This window comes from Podarcis pityusensis (assembly GCF_964106645.2).
Source record: "Podarcis pityusensis genome assembly, chromosome: 17".
Lineage (NCBI taxonomy): Eukaryota > Metazoa > Chordata > Lepidosauria > Squamata > Lacertidae > Podarcis > Podarcis pityusensis.
Window position 1 is genome coordinate 550,614 of NC_138042.1, and position 14,974 is coordinate 565,587.

At 47.7% G+C, this 14,974-nt stretch overlaps 1 protein-coding gene across 5 annotated transcripts in view; it reads left to right on the forward strand.

Moving 5' to 3' along the window:
* The window catches only part of PTPN18 (protein tyrosine phosphatase non-receptor type 18), a 67,155-nt gene that overhangs the window by 44,938 nt on the left and 7,243 nt on the right, over positions 1 to 14,974 (forward strand). For 4 of the 5 annotated variants that reach the window (XM_080987548.1, XM_080987549.1, XM_080987547.1 and 1 more), the window contains 9 exons: positions 337 to 432; positions 819 to 857; positions 1,006 to 1,074; positions 3,106 to 3,168; positions 3,946 to 4,088; positions 6,203 to 6,269; positions 7,433 to 7,528; positions 8,811 to 8,900; positions 11,959 to 12,041. In XM_080987548.1, the coding sequence (XP_080843674.1) occupies positions 337 to 432; positions 819 to 857; positions 1,006 to 1,074; positions 3,106 to 3,168; positions 3,946 to 4,088; positions 6,203 to 6,269; positions 7,433 to 7,528; positions 8,811 to 8,900; positions 11,959 to 12,041 (746 nt within the window). The remainder of the gene's footprint in view (positions 1 to 336; positions 433 to 818; positions 858 to 1,005; positions 1,075 to 3,105; positions 3,169 to 3,945; positions 4,089 to 6,202; positions 6,270 to 7,432; positions 7,529 to 8,810; positions 8,901 to 11,958; positions 12,042 to 14,974) is intronic. The other variant, XM_080987545.1, reaches the window with a different exon arrangement.

Here is a 14,974-nt window from a genome sequence, read left to right on the forward strand (position 1 = left end):
ACTCCCCAGGAGCTGACTTAAATTTTCCACATTTGAGAATATTGCTTTGAGAACATGAATGTTATAGAAGTGGACAATACATACCCCAGTTGCAGTTTAGCACTGACCATTCTATTTACAATGGAATGCAAAGTATTTTTGTCAAGCACAAATCAAATGGGTGAATTATCCAAAGCCCTCTCATTCTAATCTCTAACCAATTGCCCTCCCTCTCCCTTGTTTATCCCCACTTATCTTCAAATAGAATGCTGTTCTCCAGCTCAGGGGTGATGACAGGGTGTTCAGCAGAATGCATGATGTTCAGTTCACGTTTGCGATTCTCTTTTCTTCCCACAGGGTGTGGATAACAAGCAGTGCTATATTGCAACCCAGGGGCCTCTTCCACACACAGTGCTGGACTTCTGGCGCATGATTTGGCAGTACAAGGTGAAGGTGAGTTGTCCAGGCAGATCACAAGTAATATCCTAGATATTAAAGCAAGCTCTGAAGTGCAAATTGTGCCCAGCAGATTGGATTGATCTGTATAAGACCAGTTTCTCTGACACCAAGGCATCTGGTGAACTGTCCCTCTCAAAGCAAATTCAAATTAATGTTTCTGCTCCTTTATGGCAGCGGCAAGGAAACCTTTTTCAGCCCGACAGCCACATTCAGGTCTGTGAAACCTTCTGGGCCACATCCCAGTGGTGCCAGAAGCAAAAGTGCACAGAGCAGCAAATGTAAATTTTACCCATGCACCGTAGTACAGTTTCTACACACCCCGCTGTTCTCTCTGGGCCTGGCGTTCTCCACCACTGCTTCATGATGTTCTTTCATTGCAGGTGATTGTCATGGCTTGTCGGGAAGTGGAACTAGGCAAGGTGAGGCCTCCTGAAGTAGAGATGGTATTTGGAGGCTAGGAAGCCTCATGGGGTCTCTCATCCGGGCCTTGAGGTTTTGAGGACAGCCATGTTGCCACCATCTCTCTTACCTAACCTTTCTTGCTTTCCTATGCCTTTTCTTTCTCAGAAAAAGTGTGAGCGCTACTGGCCTTTGGCAGAGGAAACCTTGCATTTTGGATCCTTCTCTGTGGCACAGGTGAGGTTGTTACACATGGACAGGAAGAAGCTGCCTGCGGAAGGAGGAGCCTGGTTCCTGGCAAGGGGATGCTGGCACAGTTCTTCATCAATGCACAAGCACAGGCATCTCCACTGCCAACCTAACCTGGATTAAAGGCCATTTCTTCTCACTAAGGAAGGGCTGGGAATTGTCATTAAGAACCTGAGAATTGCCTTGTTAGATCAGACCAAAGTCCCATCTCATCTAGCATTCTGATACCAGCAGTCGAAACCAAGCAGATGCACCTGCTGGAAACACACAAGAAGAGTGCAAACATGATGCCCTCCCCTGTTGCAGGACTGGCTGACTATCCTGCCATTCTCATGATGTCATTGGATCCCAGTTCCCATGAGCCCCATCAGCATGACTGATGGCCAGGAATGATGGGAGTTGTAGTGCAGCGATCCCTTAAGGGCCACGGGCTCACTATAGCTGCCACATAGTTTGTGCGCAGTCTCTGGCAAAAACATTAGGTCCAGTCGTGACCGTGGCGCTCATCTCACTTTATTGGCCCAGGGAGCCGGCGTACAGCTTCCGGGTTGTGTGGCCAGCATGACTAAGCTGCTTCTGTCGAACCAGAGCAGCACACGGAAACGCCGTTTACCTTCCCGCCAGAGCGGTACCTATTTATCTACTTGCACTTTGACGTGCTTTCAAACTGCTAGGTTGTCAGGAGCAGGGACTGAGCAATGGGAGCTCACCCCATCGTGGGGATTCGAACTGCCGACCTTCTGATCGGCAAGTCCTAGGCTCTGTGGTTTAACCCACAGCGCCACCCGTGTCCCACAGTCTCTGGTACTTGGAGGTATATTGCTCTTAGAAATTTTGCTCTCTTACCAGACGTAATGTTAGCAGCTGGCACCCTTGGGCAATTCCTGGGCCCTGGGCCCTTCCACACTGAGCAGCTGGATCTTCAGGCTGACACCTAACATTTCCCACCATGTTCCCCACTGTTGCATTGCTCCAGAGCACAGAGGGAAATTTGAAAGAGCAGTTCATGGCACACCCATTCCTGCCACCCTCAGCCCACCAACATGGAGGCTGGGGGCACCAAATGGCCCTTTACAGGGGGCCCCTGAAACCTGGAACTAGCCCTGCTCATCACAAAGAGATACTGAAAGGCCTTTCTCCCTGGGAGTTAATTCATCTTTTTTTGAGAACCAGCTAAGTTACCTTTGCCATTTCATGTGTCAGCGAACTCCATAAGCTGCATCACATGTGTGGCTACAAGGTGCTTCTTGGATCCGTCCCATACTTAATTCCTGCCCAGTCAGGAATTTGCCTGATCCCATGTCAAACCATTAGTCCGTCTAACTCAAAATGGGATGTTTAGGGAAGTTTTTAATGTCTGAAGTTTTATTCTGTTTTTAATGTTCTGTTGAAAGTTGCCCAGAGTGGCCTAGGAAACCCAACCAGATGGGTGGGGTAGAAATAATAAATTATTATTATTATTATTATTATTATTATTATTATTATTATTGGTAGTATTAGTATTATTAAATTGCCTGCACTGACTCCAGGCTTTCAGATGGGGCTCTTTCCCAGCCTTTACCTGCAGATGCCTTGGATTGAACCTGGGACCTTCTGCAGAAAGGCATGGTCTCTGCCCCGAGACTTCATCCGCAGTGAACTCCATCCATTGGCAAGAATATTGAGAATTTGGTCAAAGTTCCCGAACCCTTTCACAAAATGACAATCGCCAGGGTTTAAGTTTGTCAGGAAGTCATTTCTCATGTCAAGCAAGCTATCCCATAAAGCAGAACTGTGATGGTTAACAAAACACTGTCCAATTGTACCTACATTAGAGATAAGGAACCTGTGGATCTGCAGATGTTGCTGAACTACAGTTCCCACCATCCCACTGACTGAGGCTGATGGGATTGAAGAGTTCTCTATCTCTAGCCTATATTATAGGTGGGCAGCGTAACTGAGCAAATGAGATGTCTCCCATTTGGGGAGATAAGAATATTTTGAACAATGTGATGGGCGGTTTTCTTGTCTCTTCCTCAGGTTAAAGAACAGGAACTCAATCCAGATGTCATTCTGCGGATGCTTACCCTGACCTTTCAGAAGGTAAAGCTACTCCATGGCACTTAATTGCTAGGCAAGGCCCACTGGAATTGTGGGGCACACCCGAGTCCAGGTCTTGGGGCTGCACTTTATGGCTCTGGGGCCTCAAGGTCAGCTGCATGAGCTGGAAGCTGAAGGAGCAGCAAGTAGAAAGCACTGCTCTGTGGACCAGGCAGGAGCACAAGGCGGGGCTCTGAATATTTATAGCAGGCTTCGTCCTGATTGCCTGGAACCTTATCAGGCTCTGCCCAGGCCCTATCCCTACTATGGTTGCTGGCAAAATCAGCTTCTTTGCAGCTGAATGAAGCACCATTCCTTTTGACCACTGTTAAGAGACTGGTGTGCTCCACAAACAGGGGAGAGCGCTCAGAGATCCAGGTCGGGAAATGTCAGAGTGTTCCTTCCAGATCCCTGCAGCAATGGCACATGAGAAAAGGAGCCCCTGCTGCAGTGCAGTCATTTCATCACCACCATCAAATTCCAAGGAGTTTGAGACCCACAAGGAATCGTCCAGGGGCAGATAAGGCCTGTGGGTTTAGGGTTTGCCACCGGTGCTGTAGACAGGCCTTCACAGGACCAGAGTTCCAGAGTTCCTTGGTTGAAGACAAACCATTCAATAGTCTTGAAGAATGGGTTTTAATTTGAGGTGGCATCAGGTGCTTGCATTAGCAAACATAAACATGTCAGAGGGTGCAAATGGCTTTCCTCTCCTACCACCTGTTCTGTGTCAGCCCCATTCAGACGTGGTGATATTGATCTGTACCTCTCCCCTCCCCCCAGGAGGAGCGGGAGCTATCCCATTTCCAGTACGTGGCTTGGCCAGACCGGGGCATCCCAGACACTTACGGCCACTTCCTTGGCATGATTGAGCAAGTGAGAAGCAAGCAGGGTGAGAGTACTGTGCCCATCTGTGTGCATTGCAGGTAAGGGGCAGCCCCAGGGCAAAGCCCTATAGACAGACCACACCACAGTCATGGGGTCAGAGGATGGGTCCTCTTAGAGGATCAGTACAGTGGTGCCCCGCAAGACGAATGCCTCGCAAGACGAAAAACTCGCTAGACGAAAGGGTTTTCCGTTTTTGCGTTGCTTCGCTAGACGAATTTCCCTATGGGCTTGCTTCGCAAGACGAAAACGTCTTGCGCTTTTTTTTTAAAGCCGCTTGAAGAGGCGCAGTTGCGACGGACCGTGCTTCGCAAGACGAAAAACATTGCAAGATGAAAAGACTCGCGGAACGAATTCTTTTCGTCTTGCGAGGCACCACTGTAACTGGTTAAAGGGAGCAAAGAGCAGGAACAAATGGGCTGTCCCCACAAGTCACAAAGGAGAGAAGCACAGAGTCTCCCAAGGATCTGCACTGAACTTGTTGTGCTTTAACCCATTCATAAGTGATCTGGAGTTAGAGGGGAGCAGTGAGGGGGCCAAGCTTGGGCACACGGCCATATTTTTATTATTATTATTGGTATAATAAATTTTATTACAAGTCCAATAAAAGCCACATTGTCACATTACCAAATTACAATCCAATTAAAAAGAAAGAGAGCCTATTATTCAAAAACTAAATTAATCAATTTGAGATGACTTCCCATGTACTAGCTTTCTGGTTACAAAGTTCTTATGTCTTCCTCCTTTAATCTTGATTAATCCAATAACAACAGTTCTGACCTTCATCCTTTGTTGACAGCCACTTGTTTCTTGACTTCCATTCGTAATTGCATATTTAATAACTTTTATTTCTGCAAGCAGAATTTATATCCAATAAATTTCCTGTGTGATATGTTAATTCCAGTTGTTTCTTCATTTTCCCTGCTTTAATTCGATCATAAAAGGCACCTATGCTTCCACATTTTCGTTTTCACTTCTGTTCTCAGAAGCTGTTATTTTCACTGCGTCACTGCACCATCTTTGTTTGTCTGAGCGAAGGTCTGGCACTCCGCCATAGCCCCAGGCAGAACTCCAACATATCCTTTCTCTTCCAATACTTAGTTCTTAATGATCTGATGTCCCGCCACTGCTCTGGTGGATCAAGGAACCATAATCTTAACTGCAATTCAGTGGAAGTTAGAAGCTTCAATCGTATCGACATTCTCACGCAGTCCCATTTCCATTAAAAAATCCATAAATATTATCTTATTCTCTTTGATTTCCTCTTGCTTTTTATCAATCCATTGATATTCTGGGAAAGAGTTGCCGAATCACTGATGCAGCCAAACGTAATATATATTCAGAAAGGGTAAAGGCTCCCCTCCTCCAGTCATACTTCACCTTGTTATGATGGAAATCTTCCTCTCTCCAATTCAGATCGTTGTCGCTCAGTGGCTGATTTATTTAGCAGTTTATCTTGTCTCCTTAGCCCAGTACATGTCTGTAAATTAGATCCTATTAAAATTCCAAAGTACAGAAGAACTGCCAATAAGCGAAGCGCATTGCACCCAGTGCCTCCTGCCTCCATCTGGAGTGAGAGCCGGGTATCAGAAGATCTGCAGGTGAAGCTCACCCCCTCCCCGGACATGGGGGTGGGGAGCTTATAAGGACAATTGCCCTCGTTATTCTTGTTTATACAGTGGTACCTCGGGTTACATATGCTTCAAGTTATATATGCTTCAGGTTACAGACTCCGCTAACCCAGAAATAGTGCTTCAGGTTAAGAACTTTGCTTCAGGATAAGAACGGAAATCTTGCTCCGGCGGCGCGGCAGCAGCAGGAGGCCCCATTAGCTACAGTGGTGCTTCAGGTTAAGAACAGTTTCAGGTTAAGAACAGACCTCTGGAACGAATTAAGTACTTAACCCGAGGTACCACTGTACTTCGCCTGCCAGTCTCCGCTACTGCGAAGCTCTGCGCCCATTTTGACAGGAAGCACCGGAAGTCCACACTGCCATTATATTTATGGGGATGAACCAAGAAGATTTTTCTGAAAGAATTTCTTGAAACAAAATGGCAAAGTGTTCTCATTTGTATTGCAATTCCTGGCTGGATGTGATCTGAAAGAAGGTCTGTTATTTTGCAGACCCTCTCTCACCCTCTTTCCTCCTCTGCAGTGCTGGCTGTGGCCGGACAGGTGTGATCTGTACCCTGGAATACATACGGCAGCTGCTGCTGAAACAGGTATTTCTAGGCAAGTCAGATCTGAGGGATGGAGGACTGAGGAAGCTGGGTGGATTTGGTCCAATATTTCTGTCTGTTGGAACAACAAATATCGGAACGATGTTTGACCAGACACTGTTGCTGTTTTCTTGTTTAAAGAGTGACTGTGTGTCTGGCTATTTCTTGGCTGGGTGGGTGGATAGGCAGACAAACGGACAGACAGATGGATAAAATGTCATGTAGACTTTGTTTTTTAAAATGGTGTTTAATTGAAATATGATTAGAATTTGATTTTAATAGAATTTGCCCCTTCTTCCCCAAAAGAGATGGAATTCCTGAAGCATCTCTGTTTGGAATATGTTCGGAATAGAACCAGGTGTGACGAGTGCCTGGTCTGGCTTTGCCAGTGAGTGTGTGTTTTGTAGTGAACCTCTTGCTACATCTGTGCATTGCATGCAACACTTTAATTAAATCTGTTTTCTATATATGGCAGAACTCTGGACATTGTTTATTCATTTAGAGCATTTGAACCCTCCTCCTCAGCCAAAAAGGCTCCTGAAACAGCTTACATATAATCCATGGAAACAAGACTGTCCCCTCCTAGGAACCAATTCAGTTGTTCATAAACTAGCTTATCAGAATAAGACTATTACTTACAAGTAGTTTTGTTTTTACACTTGGAGGTGGGGATAAGTGTTCAAAAATATAACCTTTCTCCAGCTGTCTGAGTTGACACAGTCCATAACTTCATATATAGCCTCCATCTGTATATAAAATGAGGAAAAAAATGTCCCTTGGAGAGGACTATTGTACTGCAGAGTCTCAGCTCCCACAACAAACATCAAGATACAGTACTTGGTTGATCCCTGCAAAATTCGCATCTTCCCTTGCTTCTGCTTCTTTGGGGAAGATACCTCTTATGATACCCTCACATAGCTCAGAGGAAATAACAAATGAAATAGGGAGTAGTAAAGCAGAGTGGCAAATGTGGGAACCCAAATGAAGGTCCTTCAGTCAGATATCATGCAGCCCTGTATCAGGAAGTTTTTAATGTCTGATGTTTTACTGTAAGCCGCCCAGAGTTCCTGGGGAAACCCAGTCAGATGGGTGGAATATAAATAATAAAATTATTATTATTATTATTATTATTATTATTATTATTATTATTGCCGACATTTCCCCAGTTCTCCTCTACTTTTCAGAGAATCCCCCCGCATTTCAGTATTTTTGATGTTGTCCTAGAAATGAGGAAGCAGAGACCAGCTGCTGTTCAGACCCAGGTGAGCCCCGCAGTCATCACTCCTGTCCACACCAATACATTTTGCTGCCCGAAGCAAAGATGATGTGTGTCCTGACAGAGTCCCCCAGCATTCTAAGATGGCTGGACTGGCAGCTGAATCTGGCGAAGGGAAGGCACCAGTAGCTAGGCAGGGGTGAATTGCCCTGGGTGGCGCTGGGGTTGCAGGGTACCCAAGCCACCACATCGCTCCCGGTGCCCTCTAGCTGGATGGCGCCCGGCAGGGACGCAGTCACTCTGGCAGCGCACCCCATCCCACAGTGTGCCCTCCGCCATTGCGCTGCGCAGGTGCCCGCCTCAGGCACTGGTGGGGCTCACTCCAGCGCTAGACAGTACCCCACACTGCACCAGGGGGCAGCAGACTAATTTAGTGTACAGGCTCTTTATCTTCATATCTTGGTATTTGGTGTTCCTAAAGCAGGGGTCGCCTCGAGGGCTTCACCTGATGTCCAAAAAGGCTTCTGAGCTCCCCTGATGCTCTCACCACTTAATCATGAGGGGCTGAGGGTGGTTACCTTTTCTCCCTTGGAAAACCCACAGAGCTGAAGGAGGAAGTGGGAAGGCTGATGTTTTTCCCACCTCCTCTTTGGGCTGCATGGGCTTCTCAAGGCTCCAATGAATTCTTTGCGATCCAAGTTTTGCCCAGTCCCTTGGAAAAGCAAAGTGAGTGCACACGTCCTCTCCTTCTGTCAGTTGTGGGTAAGCTTTTCTGGGATTGTAGGATGCGGGTGGCGCTGTGGGTTAAACCACAGAGCCTAGGGCTTACCGATCTGAAGGTCTGCAGTTCGAATCCCCGCAACGGGGTGAGCTCCCATTGTTCGGTCTCTGCTCCTGCCAACCTAGCATTTCGAAAGCACATCAGAGTGCAAGTAGATAAATAGGTACTGCTACAGCGGGAAGGTAAACGGCGTTTCCATGCACTGCTCTGGTTCGCCAGAAGCAGCTTAGTCATGCTGGCCACGTGATCCAGAAAAACTCTGTGGACAAACGCCAGCTCCCTCGGCCAATAAAGCGAGATGAGCGCTGCAACCCCAAAGTCGTCTGTGACTGGACCTAACGGTCAAGGGTCCCTTTACCCTTTACCTTTAGGACTAGAGAAGGCATGGCACCCATGGCACTTGCTCAAAAATTCCACTGTGTCCATGGGCCTCAAAAAGTTGGTGACCGCTTCCCTCGAGTGTGGCCGAACCTTAAGGGCGTTTGGAGCTTCCCTTTATAGATCAACGTTCTCCTCTCATATCTCATATCTCCTCTTTTCTTGGCAGGAGCAGTACGAGTTTGTATACCATGCGGTCACTGAAATGTTCCGGGCTGCCCTGAGTTTATCTGACTCAAACTATGAAAACGTCAAAGAAGTAAGAGACAAATCCAAACTAAAAGCAACACTGGAGTTACTGGAACTTCCCACATAGGGCAGCTTTTCCTCATTCATCTGTGAAAGTTGGCAGAAGAGGTGGGGGGTGTTGTAGTCCTCAGTGGAGATCAACCCATTGCAGTTTCTCCTTGGATTGCTGTTTTGATTGGGGAATCTGAAAACAGACACTTCTAGCCCATAGACCTCCAGTTTTTGAGGGGCATAAATTTCTTCATGAGTTTTAATCAAACTTGACCAAATATTTAGTTGATCCTTCGAAGCCTTTCTGAGTTATATTTGTGAGCTGAATTCATAAATGTCACAGCAGATTCCTGAAGATTGTACCTGCAGTTGTGGCTTTAGCTCTCATAATTTTGTTACTGCAAATATTTCATTTTCTTCAAGGAACTCAGGGCAGCATACATGGTCTTCCACTGCCCCATCCTGGCCCCTGCTTTAAGAGCGACTATCCCAAGGTCACCCCGGGGGGGGGGGGTGTTATACCTTCGTGTCCCAGGTCCACACTGGCTTTGAATGCATGTTAAGAAGAGGAAAAGGACTAATATTGGTTTCCCAGGACAACTGCAATGCAGTTCCTTTTTTGCAGTGGTTGGAAAACTGCAGTCCTCCAGATGAACCTCAGCCAATATGGCCAGTGGGCAGGGATGATAGGAGTTGCAGGCTGCCTTCACACGGCATGTTTAAAGCTCATTTCTTCCCCATTTTAAGAATCCTGGCAATGGAGGGAAAGATACAGGCAGCTACTATAAAAGCAAACCCAGCTAGCTGTCTTTCTCTCTGTCTGTCTCTGGCACACAAGTGCAAGTGCACACATTCCCCTGCCGGGAATCTGTGCTTTGAGGAGGTTCCTCTTTCATATTCACTTCCCCCCAAAATGGCCTCTTATCTTTCTGATCTACTAACTGGGGAGTTCCAGCTGTGTAAGTCTGATACCACAAGAATCTGGAGGCTCTGTGGCTTTAGGTTACTTTCTGTGGGCTTGGGAGGGGCAAAAGTGACAGCAAAGTGAGTGAGATATGATGGTGGCCCCATGGGCATAGGTAGGATTTTTGTTAGGGGGGCAGAACCAATGTGATGGGTCAGTTAGTTAAGTATTTCTATTGTTTTACTCGTGCCCCCCCCAGGTTACACCCATGGGTGGCCCAGAGACTGGCATTTGAAGGCCCCTCAGGCTCACAACTGGGCAGGGAGGCAAGAATTAGCCCATCAACTGCTTCAGACTTTTCATAGCCAAGCTTCTCAGGGCTTGTCCACATTTGAGCTGGATCTTGCTTGGAGACGACATTTTCTCCTTTTGAATTTGGCTTCATTAGACCAGTGCACCCGCCAGTGCCACATCTATTGGGGGGGTTGGGGTTTTTTTTTTTTGCTCTGGGTGATGCCTCCCAAGGGGCACCATTGAGGCTCCCAGTCTGTGTGTGTATGCAAATGCACATGGGGTGCCATTACTGGGTCTTTGACCCGAGTGGAAAAAAGCCTAGCTTCACCGCTACACACACAAACACACACACTTCAACTGCAGTTGAAGATCAAAACTGCCTGCTCCCATTCACACCAGTAGGTGCTCCCTTTTTCCTTTCCCCATCTTCCAGTTTGTTGATTCACTTTTTAAAATTCTGAACAAATGGCATGTGTGGAGAGATCAGCTGAGCAGCAAACACTTTAAACATAATTGTCTGCCCAATAATTGCACAATCCTTGTGGGAATGTACACCTCAATAAGGGGGGGGGGGATTAGTAGAGAGAGGATTAGGTGGCGCACATTGGAGCCAGAGGGGAAGAGAAGTGAATGGGCAGCTGTAGTAATGGGGAGGAGGAGGAAGGGGCCCCACTGAGAGGGCACCGTGGCTGAGGAAGCCTCTCCACCCCCCAACAAGCCCTGGAACTGCCACTGAATGGGTGTATCCCTCAAACACAAAATCCCCAGCTAGAGGGGAATACTGGAAGACTCAGGGCGGCCCCAGGAAACTGAAGGCTGACAAAGAAAGCCCTTCTTCACCCACTGCATAGAAGGAGTGGTGGCCACTGGCTTGGATGGCTTTAAAGGAGTAGACCAATTCATGGAGGAGAAGGCGATCCATGGCTACCAGCCGTGATGGCTCTGTTCTGCCTCTGCTGTCTGTTCAGCCCCAGCTGCTGGGAATCCCAAGTGGGGAGAGTGTTGTTGCACTCCAGTCCTGCAGGCAGGCTTCCCATAAACATCTGCCTGGACAATGGGAGAGCAGAGCGATGGACCTTTGGCTGGACCCAGCAGGACTCTTCTTCTATGTAAGAAGGGTGGCAGGAAAACTACCCTTCCCAGCAATCTTCCCATCCCAGCCTTATAGGCAGGTCAGTTAAGATCTGTGTATGAAGGCTGCTCCAGGGCCTTCTTCCAGTGTAGCGCTTCTTCCCCCACACCAGCCACACCTGGATTCGGAAGAGACAGAAGTGTTTGTAAATGAAATAAACAAAAATTAGCTTGTTTTCTCCAAGCAACTGAAATCTGTGTTTGCTCTGGTGGGTTTGTCTTGCTACTATATAAAAACTAAGTCTTGTTTTTATACAATTAAACAAATTCTTAAGCACAAACACAAACTTTTATTTTACATCATCTGCATTAATAGGCACACTGACTCTGTTCCTATTAATTTCTGAAGGTGTGAGCAGCTTGGCAAGGGAGCAGGGAAAGCTCCTTTCTGTGTGACTAGGCAGTCTTGACAAGGTTGTATAGCAGCCGTCCTAAGTTCTGGAACACATAGGAGGTATAAGTGATGTTGCAATAGCAGTGAAAAACAAAGAGCTAATTTTAAAAATAAATGAATGCTCACATGAATGCAGGAGTAGCTGGCCATGCAGGCGGGGGCTGATGGGAATTGTAGCCCCACAACCTCTGAATGGTATCCCGTTGGCTACTGTATATTGAATGTGTGTGTGCCACCCTCTCAGAAGCACGCAGACGTGGCTTCCTGCAAACTTCCTGCTGTAGGATGTTCAAACAGCTGTGTTGGCCTAAATCGTCCCTTACTTCCTTTCTGTTCTTCCGGATTTTGACACAGAACCGTCTTCCCCTCTATGACGACGCCCTCTCCCTCCGACACCTGGCTGTGGCCCCGCTCAAACGAAGCACCGTCCTCCACCGGTAAGGAAGGCTGAGAGAGGGAGCCTTGGAAACGGCAGCCCAGCTGTCTTGGTTTGGCAGGAAAGCAGAGCCATGTTTTGCAGAGGCACCCGAGATGGAGTTCTTCTCTGGGGAGGCCCAGCTGGTGCAGACTTTGGGCTGCCTTAGGAAAGGGGTCAGGACCCTCCACATTGTACAACATGGTTCTTTTCCCCCCAAACCGGGTGTTGGTTATACATTTTCATATTTTAAGATGGTAGATGTGATTATTGATTATTCGGTTGCCTGGTTTTATGCTTTGAATGTTTATGTGGAGCTGTAGCTCATTTTGGGTTTATTCAGTGGAGAATGGCAGACACTAGTATATGGGTATTATTATATATAATAAAATTATATATAATATATATATATATATATAAAAATTATATAAAAATTATATATAAAAATTATATATAATATATATTATATATAATATATATAATAAAAAATACGGACTGTATTACAGCAGCTGTGAGCGCATCTCTCTGACCTTGGTACTCACTATTTTGACATCCTTCAAATCACAAAGCTCAGGCTTGGACATGTCAGAGGGGCATATGAAAACCATCACTTGGGTGAAGAAGTAAAGCCCTGCCTCCTTCTCATCCGTCAAGCCTTCCTCAAGACATACCTTTCCAACTGCAGCTTTCAGATTACCTCTCCTCCCCTTAATGCCTTATCTACTGCAGTCTGCCTTCCACCAATCAGTCTAGGGACTTGGCTCGAGAAGCTTCCAGGCAGCCAGCTGAGAAGCACAAAACAGAGGCCTGGAAGCAGAGGCAGAGCATGGCTTGGGGCTGGAAGGCACGAACAAAGAACCCCAGCTTCACAGCTCTGTGATATAAGGAAGGAGCAGCAACTGCATGCAGTTCTTCACTAGGAAGGAGGAGAGAGAAACCCACAAAGCTCTGTGTGACCACAGCTCTAATAATAATAATAATAATAATAATAATAATAATAATAATAATAATAATAATTTATTTATACCCCGCCCATCTGGCTGGGCTTCCCCAGCCACTCTGGGCGGCTTCCAAAAGAATATTAAAATACTGTGATACATCAAACATTAAAAACTTCCCTAAACAGGGCTGCCTTCAGATGTCTTCAAAAAGTCTGGTAGTTGTTGTTCTCTTTAACATCTGGTGGGAGGGCGTTCCACAAGGAGGGCGCCACTACCGAGAAGGCCCTCTGCCTGGTTCCCTGTAACTTGGCTTCTCGCAGTGAGGGAACCGCCAGAAGGCCCTCGGTGCTGGACCTCAGTGTCCGGGTAGAACGATGGGGGTGGAGACGCTCCTTCAGATATACTGGACCGAGGCCGTTTAGGGCTTTAAAGGTCAGCACCAACACTTTGAATTGTGCTCGGAAACGTACTGGGAGCCAATGTAGGTCTTTCAAGACCGGTGTTATATGGTCTCAGCGGCCGCTCCCAGTCACCAGTCTGGCTGCTGCGTTCTGGATTAGTTGTAGTTTCCGGGTCACCTTCAAAGGTAGCCCCACGTAGAGCGCATTGCAGTAGTCCAAGCGGGAGATAGCCAGAGCATGCACCACTCTGGCGAGGCAGTCTGCAGGCAGATAGGGTCTCAGCCTGTGTACCAGATGGAGCTGGTACACAGCTGCCCTGGACACAGAATAGACCTGTGCCTCCATGGACAGCTGTGAGTCCAAAATGACTCCCAGGCTGTGCACCTGGTCCTTCAGGGGCACGGTTACCCCATTCAGGACCAGGGAATCCTCCACACCTACCCGCCTCCTGTCCCCCAAAAACAGTACTTCTGTCTTGTCAGGATTCAGTCTCAATCTGAGAGCCGCCATCCATCCTCCAACCGCCTCCAGACACTCACACAGGACCGTCACTGCCTTCACTGGTTCTGATTTGAAAGAGAGGTAGAGCTGGGTATCATCCGCATACTGATGAACACCCAGCCCAAACCCCCTGATGATCTCTCCCAGCGGCTGCATGTAGATGTTGAAAAGCATGGGGGAGAGGACAGAACCCTGAGGCACCCCACAAGTGAGAGCCCAGGGGTCTGAACACTCATAACCCCCCCCCCCACTTTCTGAACATGGCCCAGGAGGAAGGAGCGGAACCACCGTATGACAGTGCCCCCAGCTCCCAGCCCCTCAAGACGGTCCAGAAGGATGTTATGGTCGATGGTATCAAACACCGCTGAGAGATCCAGCAGAAATAGGAAACAGCTTTCGCCTTTGTCCCTAGCCTGCCGGAGATCATCAACCAGTGTGACCAAGGCAGTTTCAGTCCCGTGATGAGGCCTGAATCCCGATTGGAAGGGATCCAAATGGTCCGCTTCTTCCAGGCGTGCCTGGAGTTGTTCAGCAACCACTCGCTCAATCACCTTGCCCAAGAATGGAAGATTGGAGACTGGGCGATAGTTGGCCATCGTGGCTGCATCTAAAGATGGTTTTTTAAGAAGTGGTTTAATAACCGTCTCTTTCAGCGGGTCTGGGAAGGCTCCCTCCCGGAGGGAAGCATTCACCACCCCACGAAGCCCATCGCCCAGCCCTTCCCGGCTAGCTTTTATAAGCCAGGATGGGCAAGGATCAAGGAGACAGGTGGTTGGTTTCACTCGTCCAAGCAGCCTGTCCACATCCTCGGAGGTAACAGATTGGAATTGACTTTTGCAATTTGACTAGACAGGACTCTAGCACTCTCCCGCCCCGGCCCTGCTCCCACGGTGGCGTCTACCTCTTTCTGAATCTGAGCAACTTTATCTGCAAAAAACTTTGCAAAATCATTGCAGGAGATCATGTGGCCCGTACTGGGCCCTGATGTAACAGGTGGTTCCGCTAAATTGCGAACCACCTGAAAAAGTCTCCTGCTGCTGTTTTCTGCAGATGCAATAGAGGCGGTGAAGAAAGTCAAAATGGAGAGGAGGGCAGGGGGTTCCTCTGGAAAA